At 45.2% G+C, this 19684-nt stretch overlaps 1 protein-coding gene across 2 annotated transcripts in view; it reads right to left on the reverse strand.

Moving 5' to 3' along the window:
• RAB3GAP2 (RAB3 GTPase activating non-catalytic protein subunit 2) overlaps positions 1-19684 on the reverse strand; it is a 121981-nt gene that overhangs the window by 73125 nt on the left and 29172 nt on the right. For both annotated transcript variants that reach the window (XM_068232920.1, XM_068232919.1), the window contains exons 3-8: positions 17922-18045; positions 12894-12975; positions 11254-11301; positions 9671-9746; positions 6439-6540; positions 1913-2012 (exon numbers count right to left, since the gene is read on the reverse strand). In XM_068232920.1, coding sequence (XP_068089021.1) covers positions 1913-2012; positions 6439-6540; positions 9671-9746; positions 11254-11301; positions 12894-12975; positions 17922-18045 — 532 coding nt within the window. The remainder of the gene's footprint in view (positions 1-1912; positions 2013-6438; positions 6541-9670; positions 9747-11253; positions 11302-12893; positions 12976-17921; positions 18046-19684) is intronic.

A 19684-nucleotide genomic window follows, 5' to 3' on the forward strand; every position in this document is an offset into this window, starting at 1 on the left:
TGTTTTTGCTTCATGCATAACGCCCATTGTTATGCCCAAAAACTCAATTTTAGTTTCATCAGTCCACGGCACCTTATTCCAAAATGAAGCTGGCTTGTCCAAATGTGCTTTAGCATACCTCAAGCGGCTCTGTTTGTGCTGTGGGCAGAGAAAAGGCTTCCTCTGCATCTCTCGTATACAGCATCTCCTTGTGTAAAGCATGCCGAATGGTTGAACGATGCACAGTGACTCCATCTGCAGCAAGATGATGTTGTAGGTCTTTGGTGCTGGTCTGTGGGTTGGCTCTGACTGTTCTCACCATTCGTCGCTTTTGTTTATCCGATATTTTTCTTGGTCTGCCGCTTTGAGCCTTAACTTGAACTGAGCCTGTGGTCTTCCATTTCCTTAATATGTTCCTAACTGTGGAAACAGACCGCTGAAATCTCTGAGACAGCTTTCTGTATCCTTCCTCTAAACCATGATGGTGAACAAGCTTTGTCTTCAGGTCATTGGAGAGTTGTTTTGAGACCCCCATGTTGCTACTCTTCACAGAAAACTAAAAGAGGAGGGAAACTTACAATTGACCCCCTTAAATACACTTTCTAATAATTGGATTCAGCTGTGTATGTAGGTCAGGGGTCACTGAGCTTACCAAGCCATTTGAGTTCTAATAATTAGTTCTAAAGGTTTTGGAATCAATAAAATGACAACAGTGCTCAAATTTATGCACCTGCTTAATTTTGTATAAACAATTATTGCGCACTTTCTGTAAATCCAATAAACTTCATTTAACTTCTCAAATATCACTGTGTGTCTCCTATAGGATATATTTAACTGACATTTTTTATTGTAACAACCAACAATTTATACAGGAAAATCATGACGATTAACAAGGTTGCCCAAACTTTTGCATCCCACTGTATATATATTCTGTACAGTATTGTGGAAGATGTCTTCGCTATTATACCGTATTTTTCAGACTCTCCTGACAATAAGACACACCTGGGTTTCGAGGACAAAAACCAGGGGAAGAATATATACTAAACCTGGTGCATCCATGGTGAAGGGGCATCTTGTGGATTATGCCACCTTTGTACCTCATTCCCCCTTGTACTTCTTGTGTATACCTGTGTCCTCCTCTATGCCCCTTCGTGTCCCCCAGTGTACTCCGTTTGTCCACCTCTGCATGGGCACAGTACAGAGATTCCCTGACATTGCGGCGGGTTGGAGGTTCCTATTGGCCGGCATTCACAAGTGAGGAACTCCCTGCATTTGGGACTATAAGATGCAGTGACTTTTTTTCACCACTTTTGGGGGAGAAAAAGTGAGTCTTATAGTCGAAAAGCTACAGTAAATACTAAATAATAATAATAATAATAATAATAATAATAATAATGTGCGGTTCAGACACTACTGTAGCCAAAGAGATCAATAACATTACCAGTGAACAAGTACTGATTCCCTTTCCCTTCAGGTTCCCTTTAAATAATAAAAAAAAATGTATTTTACGTACTGTACAGCAGCAGGAAAGGGTTAATCAGGAAAGAAAAATGTACTAAACTATGAAGAGAATAATGAGGTAGCGGCAGGAACACAATGGCATGACAACCGTGGCCTTTCCGTCGACTTGTATTTATCTTTTTTTTTGTTGTAAATATTGTTTTGCAGTAGCCACATTTAGCCAACCTCCTGATCATCCCAGAGAAGTGCTGCAGATGGATCGGCAGGTTAATGAGGGAAATATACGTCTGGGTAATTAAATATGCAGAGTAACGTCCACCCACGCAGAGACAAACAGATTCCATGGCAACGGGCCCACAACTTGGGAAAGAAAATCATCTGTGACTAATGAACACATTACTGGAACACACTTCCGAGACGGGAACATTAATCTGGTGCGATTGGACGGGGGGAGGATATCCTGGGCGCTCACCTCTTGCCACCTGATTCCGGCATGCCCTGAGGGACTGGAAAAGGCTGAAGCCATCGATTGTCACAACGGCGGACGGGTACAGGATGCTCATTTCTTCATGCTTGGCACACAAATTGGATAGATCGATAAAAACACAAAGTTAAATGACAGAGGATATCCACACTTTACAGGAAATAGAGAGCTTACTTAGACTCCTGTTTTATTTTCACCCCCTATCGCTCCATAACTTGTAAGGCTGGTTCCACACTGTGCGTTTTCGATGTAAATGCTGTGCGATGGTCTTATCACACTGCTAAAAAATGGCCCTCGTAGGGACTTGCATTGCATTAATGTCGAATTTGGGCGCCAAACCACATTATAAAAGAGCTCTATGCTGCTCACTTTCTGTGACAGAAAGCGGTACTGCAACAAAAATGTTTAGAAACAGCCATTGGGCCATTTATAACAGGATGCGCATCAAGACTTTAATTGACATCTGCACATGCGCACTGCAACCACCAACGGATAAAGAAAAAAGCGTCAACATTGATTTACATGATGTGGAAGTCGTCCTTCAACGCGCTGCAGACTTAGCATTAAAGAGGATCTCCAGTGAAAATAATAAAAAAAAAGTCCTTTATTTTTACAATAATTATGTTTAAATGATTTAGTCAGTGTTTGCTCTTTGAAAAATCTTTCCTCTCCCTGATTTACATTCTGACATTTATCATATGGTGACATTTTTACTGCTGGCAGGTGATGTCACTGGAAGGAGATGCTGCTTGCTTTTTGGCAGTTGGAAACAGCTGTAAACAGCTGTTATTTCCCACAATGCAACAAGGCTCCCACAGTGTGATGTCAGGACCATGGTCCTGACATCACACTGTGGGAGGGTTTTTTTCACAATATCAGCCATACAGTGCCCCCTGATGATCTGTTTGAGAAAAGGAATAGATTTCTCATGTAAAAGGGGGTATCAGCTACTGATTGGGATGAAGTTCAATTCGTGGTTACGGTTTCTCTTTAAAATGGATACTTTTGGTGCATTGTATTCAGTGTGATAGAAATCATAGGTTTTCATTGCCTTAGTGGCATCTTGCGGCAGCCAAGTAATGCAACGCAAGGTCCAATGCACAGTGTGAAAGGGGCCTTAATAAAACAGAAAGACCTCAATTTTAGTCCACCTCCAGAATCACGCCACCCCGAGGGTCATGCCCTCCCAATGTGAGAAGGCATGAATGGCAATACGGATACGTCCTCCTCTGGATTCCTAAGTGAGAGGGTGTAACTGCTAGGAAACTCCTCCCACAGACAAACGCCAACACACCTGTAATATAAGTGGAGAGGGGCCCAACAGTAGCAGCGAATGTCATGTGACTACACTGGGCATCACTACAACTGAGGTATTTACAATTCGTCACGGTAAGGGCTTAGGCACACTGTCGCGGTAATGTATCACCGGTGGCTATGTGTCTTACAGAAGCGCACGGTGTTTGCGTTGCTCTTACTTGCAGTGCTGACGCCATTTAACAATACAGAATGGGACATCACTACATCGCACACAGAAATTCCCAGGGCCTAAGGGCTGTGAACTGACAGTCATATGGCAAGGAGGGATGGAGGCTGCACACCCAATACACTAAGGAAACTTACAGCTCTGGCAAGTGAGACATGCAGGGCAGAGGGGAGATATTCTAAACCAGTGTTTTTCAACAAGTGGTTCGCGGACCCCAGGGGGTACGCGAGACCCCAGCCGGGGGTACGCAGCCAGGAGGGGGACTCAGTGCAAAACGGGGGAGCATGCCCACATATAGCGGCGGGGAGGGGGTCCGCTCCCCCCTCCCTCACCTGGGCTGCCCCGTCAGCGCTTTCCCCCTCCGACACATTAACACCGGCGGCATGGTAAAAGGAACGTGGACTTACTTCCGCGTTCCACGCCGGAGATTCTTCTCTGTTAGCGATGACGCTGCTTCCTGTTTATCAGGAAGTTGCGTCAGGCTCAAAGAAGATCGGACCTCCAGCGTGGAACGCAGAAGTTTGCGTTCCTTTCACCATGCCGCTGTAATGTGTCGGAGGGGGGAAAGCGCTGATGGGGGAGCCCAGGGGAGGGAGTGGACCCCCCTCCCCGCCGCTATGTGTGGGCATCGCTCCCCTCATGCGCTGCCTCCCCCTCCTGGCTATACTTGGGGCACCCACACCTAGCTGTACTTGGGGGCACCTATACATATCTATACTGGGAGGCACCCAAGCCTGGCTATACTAGGGGCACCCATACCTAGCTGAACTGGGGGCACCTATACCTAGCTATACTTGGGCCACCTATACTTAGCTATACTGAAGGCACCTATACCTGGGGGAACCTATACCTAGCTATACTGGGGCCACCTATACCTTGCTATACTGAGGGAACCTATACCTTGCTATACTGAGGGCACCTATTCCTAGCTATACTGGGGCCACCTATTCTGGGGGGCACTTATACCTAGCTATACTGAGGGCACCTATACTGGGGGGCACCCATACCTAGCTATACTGAGGGCACCTATACCTAGCTATACTTGGGCCACCTATACTTAGCTATACTGAAGGCACCTATACCTGGGGGAACCTATACCTAGCTATACTGAGGGCACCTATACTGGGGGGCACCCATACCTAGCTATACTGGGGGCACCTATACCTAGCTATACTGGAGGCACCCATACCTAGCAATACTGGGGGCACCCATACCTAGATGTACTGGGGCACCCATGCCTGGCTATACTGGGGGCACCCATGCCTAGCTATACTGAGGACACCTATACCTGGCTATACTGGGGGCACCTATAACTAGCTATATTGGGGCCACCTATACCTAGCTATACTGAGGGCACCTATACTGGAGCGGGCACCTATACCTCGCTATCTATACTGGAGGCACCAATACCTGGGGGGTGTATACACACGCGCACGCACGCACGCACACAAACACACACACACACACACACACACACACACACACACACACACACACACACACACACACACACACACACACACACGCGCACACGCGCACACGCGCACGCACGCGCACGCACGCACGTGCACGCGGCACTTGGTAGGGGGTACTTGGCTCAAACTGAATTGCGATAGGGGGTACTTGGCTCGAAAAAGTTGAGAAACACTGTTCTAAACTACTCATGCTGTCTTGTTTTTTTAATTTAATTTTTGATTACAGGGGTTTTCATCCCATGCACTATTTTGTGACCTGTCTCTCCTTCCGGGTTGCTTCAAAGTGAACCAAGCACTATTTTTAGCACACAGGGCATCTCAATAGCACATGTAATATGCATGCCAACAATGTGGCTCCTTAACCTCCTTAGTGGTAACCCCGTGCTAGACACGGGGTAAGCCGCCGGTGGGTGCCGCTCAGGCCCTGCTGGGCCGATTTAAATAATTTTTTTTTTGCTGGACGCAGCTAGCACTTTGCTAGCTGCGCCAGCACCCCGATCGCCGCCACCGCGCGCCCGATCGCCGCTATCCGGTGTGGCGCGCCCCCCCCCCCCAGACCCCGTGCGCTGCCTGGCCAATCAGTGCCAGGCAGCGCCGAGGTGTGGCCCGGGACTCCCAATGACGTCCCGATGTCAGTGACGTCATCCCGCCCCGTCGCCATGGCGACGGGGGAAGCCCTCCAGGAAATCCCTTTCTTTGAACGGGATTTTCTGATCGGAAATCGCCGAAGGCGATCGAAGAGGGCGGGGGGATGCCGCTGAGCAGCGGCTATCATGTAGCGAGCCCTCGGCTCGCTACATGATTTAAAAAAAAATAAAATAAAAAAAAAACTGCTGCGCTTCCCCCTGGCAGTATTTTTCATACCGCCAAAGGGGTTAATACAAAAAAAAGGACATTTTACCTTTTCTTTTTACATTTGAATGTTTAGCAGAGGCCTTTATTATCCTACTTCCTCCTACTTCTGTGGCCTGCCCAACCGCAGAAGTTTCAGGCAGATAAAGACTGATGAAATTATTTTATTGCACATTAGCACAGAGCAAACAAAAAGCCTTCATCAGCAGGGAGGGCTAGATTGGACGTTGTTGCTTCAAAGAGTCTACAGAAGTCACAGATGCTAATTTCACACCTTCTCCTGTAAAATAATGGGCAGCTAGAAGGGGAGGGGGGAATTTGGCAGCTCCTATAGTTTTAGAAACCAGGAAAAAAAAAAAGCAGAGCTTGGTTCCCTTTAAAGGTGGCCACTAATGATACAATTTCCTGAACAATCGTTTACGAACAAATCTTCGTATGAACGATCGGAAATGAACTTTTGGGACCACTAATGGACAAAAATATTCTAACCAATCTGATCAGAATAATTAAATCGAACTGAAAATCGAATCAATTTCATTAACCTAATTGGATTGGTTAGGTGATTTTTGTCCATCAGTGGTCTCAAACTATCATTTCTGATCATTCATATGAAGTATTGTTCGTCAACGATCGTTCGGGAAATTGTATCATTAGTGGCCACCTTAAGACTCACACACTGCCCTCCGTTGACCTCCCATGCTTACCTGCTCTGTGATGCCCAGGTGTCGGGGGATCTGGTAGGTTCTACACTTCAGCTGAAGGACGGGGTCTTCATTTAGCAGCTGGGCGAGAAGCAGCACTCCGGTCTGGGGAGAAGAAAGGTGCAGAAAGTCAGGCGATAATCAGGCAGCAGGTTGGTCCATGTGTACGAGGCTTAAAGTTGTACAAGAGATCTTGAAAAGTAAAGATTTGATACTTAAAAGGGAACCTGAAGCGAGAAAAATTATTTAAAATAAACACATTACATAGCTGCAAATGAATATTACATACTAACCATTACATACTAGCCCCACCGTCAATTCCTCTCAGAAGGTCTCCATTTTCTTCTTACAGTGATCCCTTCCAGTTCTGACAATATTTTGTCAGAACTGAAATATACCAGTTGCTATCAGTTATATATCAGCAGCTGTCAGTTACAACTGAATGTGCAAGGTAATGTCCATGTTTTTACCTATGGCTCAAGTGGCTGATATTACAGTTGAACAATGTGCTGACAAGGAAGCTGCTATGGGGTAATGGCCATTTTTAAAATGGAGGACGGAGAATACCATTGATCGCAGCGGACAGATGGGACGCAGGAGAGGAGAAAGATTGAGAAGAAGACTACACAGGAGGTAAGTATGACCTGTGTATGGTTATTTCGACTTTTTATTTTCAGTTCAGGCTCATACCCACGATCAACATGCACACAACCACATGACCAACATGACAAACCACACAACCTGACGAACCACATGACATGCATGTACACACGCCTAGACGGTTAAACAACCAACTCAATTAACATACTGCGCAAGCAAGAGGAATGGCTGACTACACATTCAAAACAAGTACAAGTTTTTCAAAAAACTTGTACACACGTACCAACTGCGCACCAACTGCATGATATCAGACCAACATACATCCAACAGTTGGATGGGCAAACCGCCTGTTATCAGTTGCTCATCAAGTTGTTTGAATGCGTACACATGCCTGATTATCATCCAACAGACTAAAGTCAGATGATAAACAGGCTGCAGGTTCTGAGTCCCTCGCCGTCGTCCCGCGGTCTGCCGATCAGCCGCGATTAGTCCCAGTAACTGGCTCAGTCGGGTCCAGTCTGGGTCTCCTGCACATGCGTGGACCTCCCACTGCGGGAGGACGGCGTGGGACATGTTTATGGGGCTGGAGTAAGCCCCGGGTAAGTATCAAATCTTTACTTTTCAAGATCTCTGGTTTACTTTAAAGCCAATGGGAACCTGTAAAAAGAAGAAAAAAAAAAAAGAAAGGAAACAAATAGCCTCCTCCAGTGGGGGATTGAAATGGGGGGGGGATCCAGCACTGGAACGAGGGGATCAGAAAGACTCTATAGGACTCAGAGCCTTCCCTCTCCTTAGGTAGTATCTGTTTATTTTTATTTTTTTTAATGGTTCCCATTAGTTTTAAAACTTCTACCCATAGACGTTGAACAAGCATGCAAATCAGATGTTTCTGACTGGATTAGCAGCATGCCTGTTTCTTGTGTGTGATTCAGACACTACTGCAGCTTAAAGTGAACCAGAGATGCACCCTCACGAATTTACCATATATATCAGTGGGAACATTAGAGAAAACACCTACCCTGCTCTCTGTTTCATTCATCACGGCTCAGCCTGCTTGTTACCAGCCCTGAATGCTCAGGAATCATTATAGCTGAGTCATTATAGCAGAGCCAGCAGGGGGCAGGCTTGGGCATTAAAAGACATCAGAGAAGACAGACTCCGCTATAATGATTCCTGAGCAAAGCTAGACTGAATGCTCAGTCAGGGATTTTATCAGGGCTGATTAGAAGCAGGCTGAGCAGTGAATGATGTATCAGAGAGCAGGGTAGGTGTTTTCTCTAATGTTCCAACTGATATATATATTAAAATACATGAGGGTGCTTCATCTCTGGTTCACTTTAAGTGATCAGCAGGACAGCCAGGCAACTGGTATCGTTTAAAAGGAAATAAATATGGCAGCCTCCATATCCCTCTCACTTCAAATCCACAGTAATGACATACATATTAACTAATTCCCTAAGGTAACTCATATATATATATATATATATATATATATATATATATATATATATATATATATAGATAGATAGATAGATAGATAGATAGAGAGAGAGAGAGAGAGAGAGAGAGAGAGAGTTACCTTAGGGAATTAGTTAATATGTATGTCATTACTGTGGATTTTGTAATTAATGTCTTGGAATAATTATTATAATATAAAAAAACACTAAACGGAAAAATAGAAACCTTTATTTTCAAATAAAATATTTTTGCCAGACGTACTAGGGACACAATTTAAACGTTGTAATAACCGGGACAAATGGGCAAATAAAATGTGTCTGTTTCATCATCAATAGCACATTATATTTTTAAACTACAATGGCTATCATTCATAAAGAGGCTGTCGGTAAGGGGAATCAGTGCGGGAAAACACCGCTGGCGGTATTTTAGACTTCTGGGTGGGCATTCACAGAAAAGTATCCATGTGCGGTAGCACTGCGGAGATTCCCCGAACTAGGCTGGCGATAGGCAGGCGGTAGGCAGGTGGAGACACGGAAGCTGCAGAGTTGATACATTTCTCCGTGTTCCGCTCTGCTGCAGCTGCCTGGGAGGTCTGTGTGTCTCCATTCACTTGCATTGGTATCGCCACATCAGAGGGAGCGGGACTTCCCGACCTGACACCGCTTGCGGTGTTCTTCATGAATGAACATTTTGCTACATTTGTTCCGATAATCACCGCACAAGGCGGTGATTTATCACTCTGCTCGTTAGTGTCATTTTTTCATGCGGAAAGAGCCTTTATGAATGCTGACTTTGCCGAGTGGTCGGTAAAGTCAGCTGTTTTTAGCATTTCCGCATGCGGAAATGCTTTATGAATGATAGCCATTGGCTGAAAGCTGAGAATGGTGATTTTTTTTTTACTTCTTCCTTGCAAAATACATATAAATAAAATAATTGTTAGCAAAAAGTACTGCCCAGAGAAAGTCTAGTTTGTCCTGCAAAAAATAATATATAGATCATGTCAGTGTGATAAGTAGCAATAAAGTTATTGGCAAATGAAATTGCACTAGTCCTGAAGGCGAAAAAAACTGTGATCCTGAAGTGGTTAAAGAGAACATGAAGTCTGTGCACTGGGTGGACATACACTGTATGCGCAATTACTGCAGTATGCAAAAGAAGAAATTACTGCAGAACAAACCTCGGTATAAAAGCGCACATAGCCAGATGTAAAGCCGATCACTATGCACGTCCAATCCGGCCTCCCTGTGGAGCTCCTGGAACACAAAGACACGGGTCACTTCCTGGGCGTGGCAAACAAATATTAAAAAAGGTCTGAGTTCTTAAAGCAATAGTTCACTCTCCCTTATGTTTCATTGTCAGTAAAGATAAGTAGGGGATGAGGACATTACTTGCACTAACTGATGCAGCCATTTCAGAAAAAAAATAACTTTGGAAAATTAAGTCACATGACCAAGATGAGTGCACGGAGTATGGAGCAGCCTCCTCTGCAAAGAGCCATCCCCTGACCCCACCCATCCCCTCCCCTCCGCTCCCCTGATGGGGGCTCTACAGCTGTAGTTTGAAAAAACATCCTCTAAAGGTGCTTACACGCACTACAAAAGGAAACAAGTGGTCTGCCGGACCCTCCCGCTGGGCGGTCTTTAGCCGACAGTCCGGCGTGTGTACGCGCTGTCGGTGGACTGATAAGGCGGTTTCTGAGGGCCCTTTTCCACCTGCAATCGCTAGCGTTCACGCTGAACGCTAGCGATTGCTGAATCGCAAAACCGGCGATTCCCCCGACGTTTGCGGCCGCGATTTTGCTATGCTATGCACTGCATAGCAAAATCGCGGCAATTATCGCTCCGCCGCGCGTTCGCGTTCCCCGCAAAAACGAATCGCGGTAGTGGAAATGACCTACCGCGATTCCCATGTTAAAAAGCAAACCGTAGCGATTGTAAAATCGCTAGCGGTTTGCGTTTTTGCGATTCAGCATCGCAAACGCCGCTAGTGGAAAAGGGCCCTGAACGATCTGCTGAGCGGATCTTATCAGTCCGCCGACAGCGCGTACACACGCACATACTGTCGGCTAAAGACCACCCAGCGGGAGGGTCCGGCAGACCAGTTGTTTCCTTTTGTAGTTCCTGTGTATGCACCTTTACCCATCACTGCTAGTTCATCCGTCACTCAGTAGCACTTGGGAAGGCACACAAACTCTTAAAAGGGAACTACAGTCAAAATAATGTATTGAATAAAATTGCTTACTTTTATTGTAACAATATTCATTTATAAATTTAGTCTGTGTTTGCCGACTGTAAAATCTTTTCTCTCCCTGATTTACTTTTTGAAATGTATCACAGGTAACAACATCTTTAGTCCATTCAGGTCTCTGCAGAATGTATGTTTGCTGAGAGTTTCAAAGCCAGTAGTAACGATCTCTGATCTCCCCTCTGGTGAGGAGAAATCTACATACAGTAATAAACAGGCTAGACTAAACCTCAGTGGGTGGGTGGGGCTACATACCAATTTACAGCAATATATACATATAAAGATGTATTTCTGGAGCTGAATCCAGTAAAATTACCATAAGTGGGCATCCTGAGTAATTTACTGCATTCTACTGTATGTCACTACAGGGCCTCTTAATGGCAAGACTATTACTACTTTCTTACCACTAAAATGCTATAACTTCCAATGGCCCCCTGCCCTACCAGCCTGTGCTGCGAGATACACCCTACAGGTAATTTACAGGAATTTTGTACACAGAGGAAGTCGCACAGTTACCGTTTTTGGCTTGCTAGTGGGATGCACAATGCGCTGCTGATGAACTCACTGCAAAGCAAAATACAGAACATTAGACTGCGGCTAGCGGTGGAATACAAATACAAAGAACAATCAGTGTTAGCAATTCATATCTGAAAGCAGAACCACAGTCACTATAAACTCTGAAATGAGAACCCTGCATGCCCTGTTAGAAGAAAAACAGACATCTCTATTACAAAAAAAAGTTTTAATTCTCACGGGCCAAAACCAATGATGGCAGACAAATTACCCATTAACCCTTTTCGGTCCGGCTCTTTACCCATTTTCTATTGAGATTGCTGTGATTGGCTCACATCAATCCTGAGGGCCAGGAGAAAATGAAATTTAAAAATGATTTTTTTTTTTTATTTTTTTTTTTAAAATACAGGTTTACTTCAAGTCTGACCATACTAAGGCCTCGTTCACTTTAGGCAACACAGATGGCCGTGCGATCAGAATGCAAGCGATCGCACGCCATTTACGTTGCGTTGCTGATACCATTCATTACAGTGAATGGGATCAGTACCGCGCTTTGCTGCAAATGTGTGCCGCAGTGTGATAGCACCTTGCACTGCTGCACAGCGCATATAGTCTGAATTTAAGAAGTGCGGTCTATGCACTTATGATGTTCTTGCGTGTCGCACATCATACGCACTGCTGAAAGGTGCACGGCAGCGCATATAGTGTGAACAAGGCCTAAAGGCTGGTACACACCACACAATTTCCTGTCCAATCGATGGGTTGCATCGATCATTTTCAATTGGCCCGATCACTACTCCTGTTATCCACTGGAGCTGATCAGACCAGCTGTAACTGCATGCTTCCTTTATGTATGGGTGGGATTCACATAGAGCTCATATCAGAAAGCAGTACTCGGAGAACATTACCCTATACGCTGCACAGTAAAGCAGCTATATACACTGGCCTCAATTCTGGTAGGTGTGTGAGGTAAATATTTTTTTGTAGGTAAAATACCTCATGAGGTATTTTCCTCTTTTTTTAGCAATTCTGAAAGATTTTTCTCCCATTTCAAAACATGAGGTAAATGCATAAAGTGAGGTAAAACATGAGGTATTTCAGTGGTAAGCATGCAGTAAATAAATAGTAATGGTCTTTAATTGTCTTCCATAAGTTAGGATAGTCTTTAGAAGATGTTTTTTTGAGGGGGGGGGGGGGGGGGGAGGTGTATTTAATTATGTAGCAACCTATGAAAAGTATATTTATAGGCATCCCTTATATAAAAAAAAAAAAAAATCGAGTAAATATTTGGAGTTTTATTTCTACTATTCTTTTCTATTACACAGCCTGAACAGGAACGACACTAAAACAGCAATAGGAACTCCATTAAAAACTGCAAAATGCATACAAATTGACCTTACCTCCAGGAACAGGCAGGTCTTAAACTGATCGGTAAATTGTGTTAACATGCCCCCTAATTTCTATGAGAATAGCCATTTTCAGTAAATTTCCTCATAAAATTACCTCACGAGGTAAAACATGACTAAAACCTACCAGAATTGCTAAAGGTCATTACCTCATGAGGTAAATTACCTCACATGAGGTAATTTGTTTGATAAACCAACCAGAATTGAGGCCATGTTACAGGAGGAGGGGGAACCTACCTGTCTTCAGCATTCAGAGAGCCGCTCCAGACCACTTCATACTGCATCTCCTCTCTTCCCTTTCCATCTGCTTTCCACTTCGCTGCAGAGCCAATCAAAACACACATGATAACAAATGAGTGATTGTGGAAGAAAATGATCATTCTTCATCTTACAGTCTTACCTGCTCTGAAACTCATCCATCCTCACCACCAGCCAACCACTCTATACTTCCTTGTTCTTCTGCATGCTGCACGATTACATTCCTGTGGAGTTTGAGCGGGAAGAGAGCAACCGGCTAGAGATGAAGGATAAACACATTGGACCAGGTGAGACTCTAAAGACCCACCTCTGTGTCTGTGCTCTGCAAATAGGACACAGGAGGGCAGCACCACCAGGGAAGCGGTTTGGGGAATATGGGGCATCACTAGACCACCAAGGAAACCCTATTGGGAAGGTGGGACACCACTAGACAACCAGGGAAGCGGTTTGTGGAAGGTGGGCGCACCACTAGACCACCAGGGAAGCTGTTTGTGGAAGGTAGGTGCACCACTAGACCACCAGTATCAATCCAATAGAGAAGTGGACCATGCACAGGATGCTGAACACACTGAGGAAGTGCAATTGGCCACTAGACCACCAGGGAAGCTGTTTGTGGAAGGTGGGCGCACCACTAGACCACCAGGGAAGCTGTTTGTGGAAGGTGGGCACACCACTAGACCAGCAGGGAAGCGGTTTGTGGAAGGTGGGCGCACCACTAGACCACCAGGGAAGCTGTTTGTGGAAGGTGGGCGCACCACTAGATCACCAGGGAAGCTGTTTGGGGAAGGTAGGCACACCACTAGACCACCAGGGAAGCTGTTTGTGGAAGGTGGGCGCACCACTAGACCACCAGGGAAGCACTTTGTGGAAGGTGGGCGCACCACTAGACCACCAGGGAAGCTGTTTGGGGAAGGTAGGCGCACCACTAGACCACCAGGGAAGCTGTTTGTGGAAGGCGGGCGCACCACTAGACCACCAGGGAAGCTGTTTGTGGAAGGAGGGCGCACCACTAGACCACCAGGGAAGCTGTTTGTGGAAGGTGGGCGCACCACTAGACCACCAGGGAAGCGGTTTGTGGAAGGTGGGCGCACCACAGGACCACCAAGGAAGCGGTTTGTGGAAGGCAGGCGCACCACTAGACCACCAGGGAAGCAGTTTGTGGAAGGTGGGCGCACCACTAGACCACCAGGGAAGCTGTTTGTGGAAGGTAGGTGCACCACTAGACCACCAGGGAAGCGGTTTGTGGAAGGTAGGTGCACCACTAGACCACCAGGGAAGCTGTTTGTGGAAGGTGGGCGCACCACTAGACCACCAGGAAAGCTGTTTGTGGAAGGTGGGCGCACCACTAGACCACCAGGGAAGCTGTTTGTGGAAGGTGGGCACACCACTAGACCACCAGGGAAGCTGTTTGTGGAAGGTGGGCGCACCACTAGACCACCAGGGAAGCTGTTTGTGGAAGGTGGGCACACAACTAGACCACCAGGGAAGCTGTTTGTGGAAGGTGGGCGCACCACTAGACCACCAGGGAAGCTGTTTTTGGAAGGTGGGCGCACCACTAGACCACCAGGGAAGCTGTTTGTGGAAGGTGGGCGCACCACTAGACCACCAGGGAAGCAGTTTGTGGAAGGTGGGCACACCACTAGACCACCAGGGAAGCAGTTTGTGGAAGGTGGGCGCACCACTAGACCACCAGGGAAGCTGTTTGTGGAAGGTGGGCGCACCACTAGACCATCAGGGAAGCTGTTTGGAGAATGGGGAGGTGTGGCGCCAGTAAACCACCAGGGTAGCAGTTTGGGGAAAGGAAGGCATCACTAGACCACCAGGGAAGTTGTTTGGGGAATGGGGAAGGGGGGGGTGGCGCCAGTAGACCACCAGGGTAGTAGTTTGGGGAAAGGAATGTATCACTAGACCACCAGGGAAGCGGTTTGGGAAATGGAGGTTATCGCTAGACCACCAGGGAATCTGTTTCGGGAAGGTAGGGGGCACCACCCTGCCACATGGAGAGCAATGTGGAGTAGATGTCATTAGTGGTGGTCTCCTTCCTGGATCAGTTTATTTCAGATGGTTTGTGTTGCCGGTTAGTTGGAATTATGTTCACTCTGGCTTTTTTCCCCCAGATCACAGTGTATTTATGAGGCCTGAAGAAAGGTTAAAATACCCAAAACAATCTGGGTCGCCAGAAGATAATACAGTCCATTTGTTATACGGCCATTTGCTCTTTTTAATGTTTACATTTTTAGATGTTTTTACATATTACCTTTGACGAGGATTAAGCTTTGTACCTTCATTGCATAATAAAAGAACAAAAAAAAAGTGTTTCTACAATTCAAAATTGTTTCTTCCTGATTTTTTTTATATACAGTGGGATGTGAAAAATTGGGCAACCTTGTTAATCGTCATGATTTTCCTGTATAAACCGTTGGTTGTTACGATAAAAAAATGTCAGTTAAATATATCATATAGGAGACACACACAGTGATATTTGAGAAGTAAAATTAAGTTTATTGGATTTACAGAAAGTGTGCAATAATTGTTCAAAGAAAATTAGGCAGGTGCATAAATGTAGGCACCCAAAAAAATAAATGAAATCAATATTTAGTAGATCCTCCTTTTGCAGAAATTACAGCCTCTAAACGCTTCCTGTAGGTTCCAATGAGAGTCGGGATTCTGCTTAAAGCCAATGGGTACCGTTTCTAAAAACAAAAAGTCAGATACTCACCTAAGGAGAGGGAAGGCTCGGTCCTAATGAGCCTTCCCTCTCCTCTCCCGGTGCTGCGCTGGCTCCCCCGTTCGCGTCCGCCGCCGCAGGGACTTCGGAGGTCTTCGGGAGCACTCGGGCTTCCGAAGATGGGCCGCTCCATACTACGTATGCGCAAGCGCGTCATAGAGGGCGCTCGCGCATGCGTAGTATGGAGCGGCCGCGTCCTCGGGAGCCCGAGTGCTCCCGAAGCCTTCCGAAAGCTCCCTTCGGCATGCGGAAGTGGCAGTATTTGACCGAACTGGTCGAATACTGCCACGGGGGATCCTGCGCGGGACCGGGCACCGGGAGAGGAGAGGGAAGGCTCATTAGGACCGAGGCTTCCCTCTCCTTAGGTGAGTATCTGACTTTTTGTTTTTAAAAACGGTAAACATTCACTTTAAGGGAATTTTGGACCATTCCTCTTTACAAATCATCTCTAGTTCATTCAGGTTTGATGGCTTCCAAGCATAGACAGCTCTCTTTAACTCACACCACAGATTTTCAATTATATTCAAGCCTGGGGACTGTGATGGCCATTCCAGAACGTTGTACATGTTCCTCTGCATGAATGCCTTAGTGGATTTTGAGCAGTGTTTAGGGTTGTTGTCTTGTTGAAAGACCAAGCCCCGCCGCAGCTTCAGCTTTGTCACAGATTCCTGGACATTGGTCTTCAGAATCTGCTGATACTGAGTGGAATCCATGCTTCCCTCAACTTTGACAAGATTCCCATTCCCTGCACTGGCCACACAGCCCCACAGCATGATGGAACCACCACCATATTTTACTGTAGGTAGCAGTTGTTTTTCTTGGAATGCTGTGTTCTTTTTCCTTCATGCATAATGCCCCTTGTTATGCCCAAATAACTCAATTTTAGTTTCATCAGTCCACAGCACCTTATTCCAAAATGAAGCTGGCTTGTCCAAATGTGCTTTAAGGTGCGTACACACGCACGACAGCAGCCAGCGACGGGTCCGTCAGCACCTCCCGCTGGGCGGGTTTTCAGCAGACTGTAGTGCATGTGTACACACTGTCGGCGGACTGATAAGGCCGTTCCTGAACGATCCGCCGGGCGGCTGCTGTCGTGCGTGTGTACGCACCTTTAGCATACCTCAAGCTGCTCTGTTTGTGCTGTGGGTGGAGAAAAGGCTTCCTCTGCATCACTCTCGCATACAGCTTCTCCTTGTGTAAAGTGCGCCGAATGGTTGAACAATGCACAGTGACTCCATCTGCAGCAAGATGATGTTGCAGGTCTTTGGTGCTGGTCTGTGGGTTGACTGACTGTTCTTACTATTTGTCGCTTCTGTCTATCCGAGATTTTTCTTGGTCTGCCACTGTGAGCCTTAACTTGAACTAAGGCTGTGGTCTTCCATTTCCTCAATATGTTCCTCATTGTGGAAACAGCTGAAATCTCTGAGACAGCTTTCTGTATCCTTCCACTTAACCATGATGGTAAACAATCTTTGTCTTCAGGTCATTTGAGAGTTGTTTTGAGACCCCCCATGTTGCTACTCTTCAGAGAAAATTAAAAGAGGAGGGAAACTTACAATTGACCCCCTTAAATTCACTTTCTCATAATTGAATTCACCTGTGTATGTAGGTCAGGGGTCACTGAGCTTACCAAGCCAATTTGAGTTCCAATAATTCGTTCTAAAGGTTTTGGAATCAATATAATGACAACAGTGCCCAAATGTATGCACCTTTATTTAATTAAACAATTACTGGGCACTTTCTGTAAATCCTATAATTTTCATTTCCCTTCTCAAACATCACTGTGTGTGTCTCCTATATGATATATTTAACTGCCATTTTTTATCATAACAACCAACGATTTATACAGGAAAATCATGATGATTAACAAGGCTGCCCAAACGTTCGCATCCCACTGTATATATCCTCATACTAGACAAGGAAGGGGGGGGGGGGGGGGGGGGGGCACCACTAGACCACCAGGGAATCTGTTTGGTGAATGGGGGGGGGGGGGGGGGGACACCAGTAGACTACCAGGGAAGCTGTTTGGGGAATGGGTGGAGGGGTGGCATCAGTAAACCACCAGGGTAGCAGTTTGGGGAAAGGAAGGCAACACTGGACCACCAGGGAAGCTGTTTGGAGATGGGAGGACACCATTAGACAACCAGGGAACTAGGGGGGTGCTTAATATGGCATTTCAATGCATATCATAGGGCCATATTTAATGCATATCGCAAGCATGCATTTTGGTGCAAAAATGTGAACCAAATTTGAAAATTTGAATAAAATGGTTTCCTTACGTGCTAAGAACACGGCTTTCTGCTCGTGGGCGATCACCATGAGGTCATTGATGGGCGACAGTGACACCACGCAGTCCTGCAGCCAATAGAAAGAGGGGGCTTTGCTGGAGGTCTCATCTTCTGCCTGATGGATACAAAGACACAATTTCATGAGATGAACAGGCAAGGAATAAGATTTCGCTACAATGGATGGAAGTGAATCCGACGATCTCCAAACTGACGGATGAGGTTAAAGAGAACCTGTACTGAGTAAAATTATTTAAAATAAACACATAAGGTAACTTCAAATGAACATTACATACTTACCTCGCCATCAGTTCCTCTCAGAAGCTCACCATTTTCTTCCGACAATGATCCCTTCCAGTTCTGACAACATTTTGTCAGAACTGAAATATATCAGTTGCATATCAGTTGCTGTCAGTTATATATCAGATGCTGTCAGTTATAGATGAGAGGACAACTGATGTGCTAGGTAATGTCCATGTTTCCCTATGGCTCAAGTGGGTGATGTTACAGTTTAACAGTGTGCTGACCGGGAAGCTGTTATGGGGTAATGGCCATTTTCAAAATAGAGGACTGAGAATTCCCTTGATCACAGTGGACAAACAAGACGCGGAAGAGGAGAAAGAGATTGAGGAGTAAACTACACGGGAGGTAAGTATGACCTGGGCATGCTTATTTTTACTTTTACATTTTCAGTTTAGGTTTTCTTTAATCAGATATATTTAAGCCAACAGGGCAGACTGGTGGCTGAGCGGTCAGTGGTTTTGCCTTGCTGCTCTCGTGTCCTGTTCCATTTCCACAATATTATTATTATTAATGATTTATCCATCTTCTGTAGCAATGTACAACAGGACATGACACTAATGCCTGGTACACATCCAATTTTGATTGGCCAATCAGTGTCCAATTTTACCACATCCATGTAGTATGAAAGCTTAGCTACCCAGTCTGTTCATAGTATTCAGTCTGTTGCCCCTCATACTACATGGAAGTGGTAGCATTGGACAGTGATTGGCCAATCAAAATGGGATGTGCGTATGCACCCGAATGGTGCCCATACATGGTACAATGTTTTCGTTTTTTTCAATTAGATATATTTGTTCGATTATTCTGTTTATTAAACAGGATAATCATTCGGTTTTTTATTGCAAGAAAAGATTCTTTTTTTATTTGGTTGAATAAACAGGAAAATCAAATATTTTTATTGTACCGTGTATGAGCACCATAAAGGTGGCCACACACGATACAATAAAATGATCCGATTTTACAGTAATTCGATAAAAACGATCGTATCTCTCGAAAAAAATCGAAAGCTTTTTTTTTCATTCGACTGAAAAATCCGATCGGATTTCCCGTTTTTTTCGATTTAAATTGATCCGGAATGCCAGATATTTCTCTTCAATCCCTACTAAAGATTGTATGGTGTGTGTTGGATTGTTAATTTATTAATATACACACCCTAGCAATTTTCTCAGAGTTTCCAATCATTTTTATCATTATTGAGGAAAAAATTGAACATGTGTGTGGTACATTGGTCATATTTTTGAAATGTTACAATCAGTCAGAAAAATGTATTGCAATTCTTAAATTGAACAGATATTTAAAAAATGGTATGGTGTGTGGCCACCTTAAGAGAGAGCTCTACCCTTTACAGCTAACAATTTAAAGTGAACCTCCGGACTAAAAATCTACTCAGCAGAACTGAAAAGTCTTGGTGTTTCTTTAATAGTTTCACAGCATCAGAACTTTGTTTTTCTTAC

The sequence above is a fragment of the Hyperolius riggenbachi genome, chromosome 4, assembly GCF_040937935.1.
Source record: "Hyperolius riggenbachi isolate aHypRig1 chromosome 4, aHypRig1.pri, whole genome shotgun sequence".
Lineage (NCBI taxonomy): Eukaryota > Metazoa > Chordata > Amphibia > Anura > Hyperoliidae > Hyperolius > Hyperolius riggenbachi.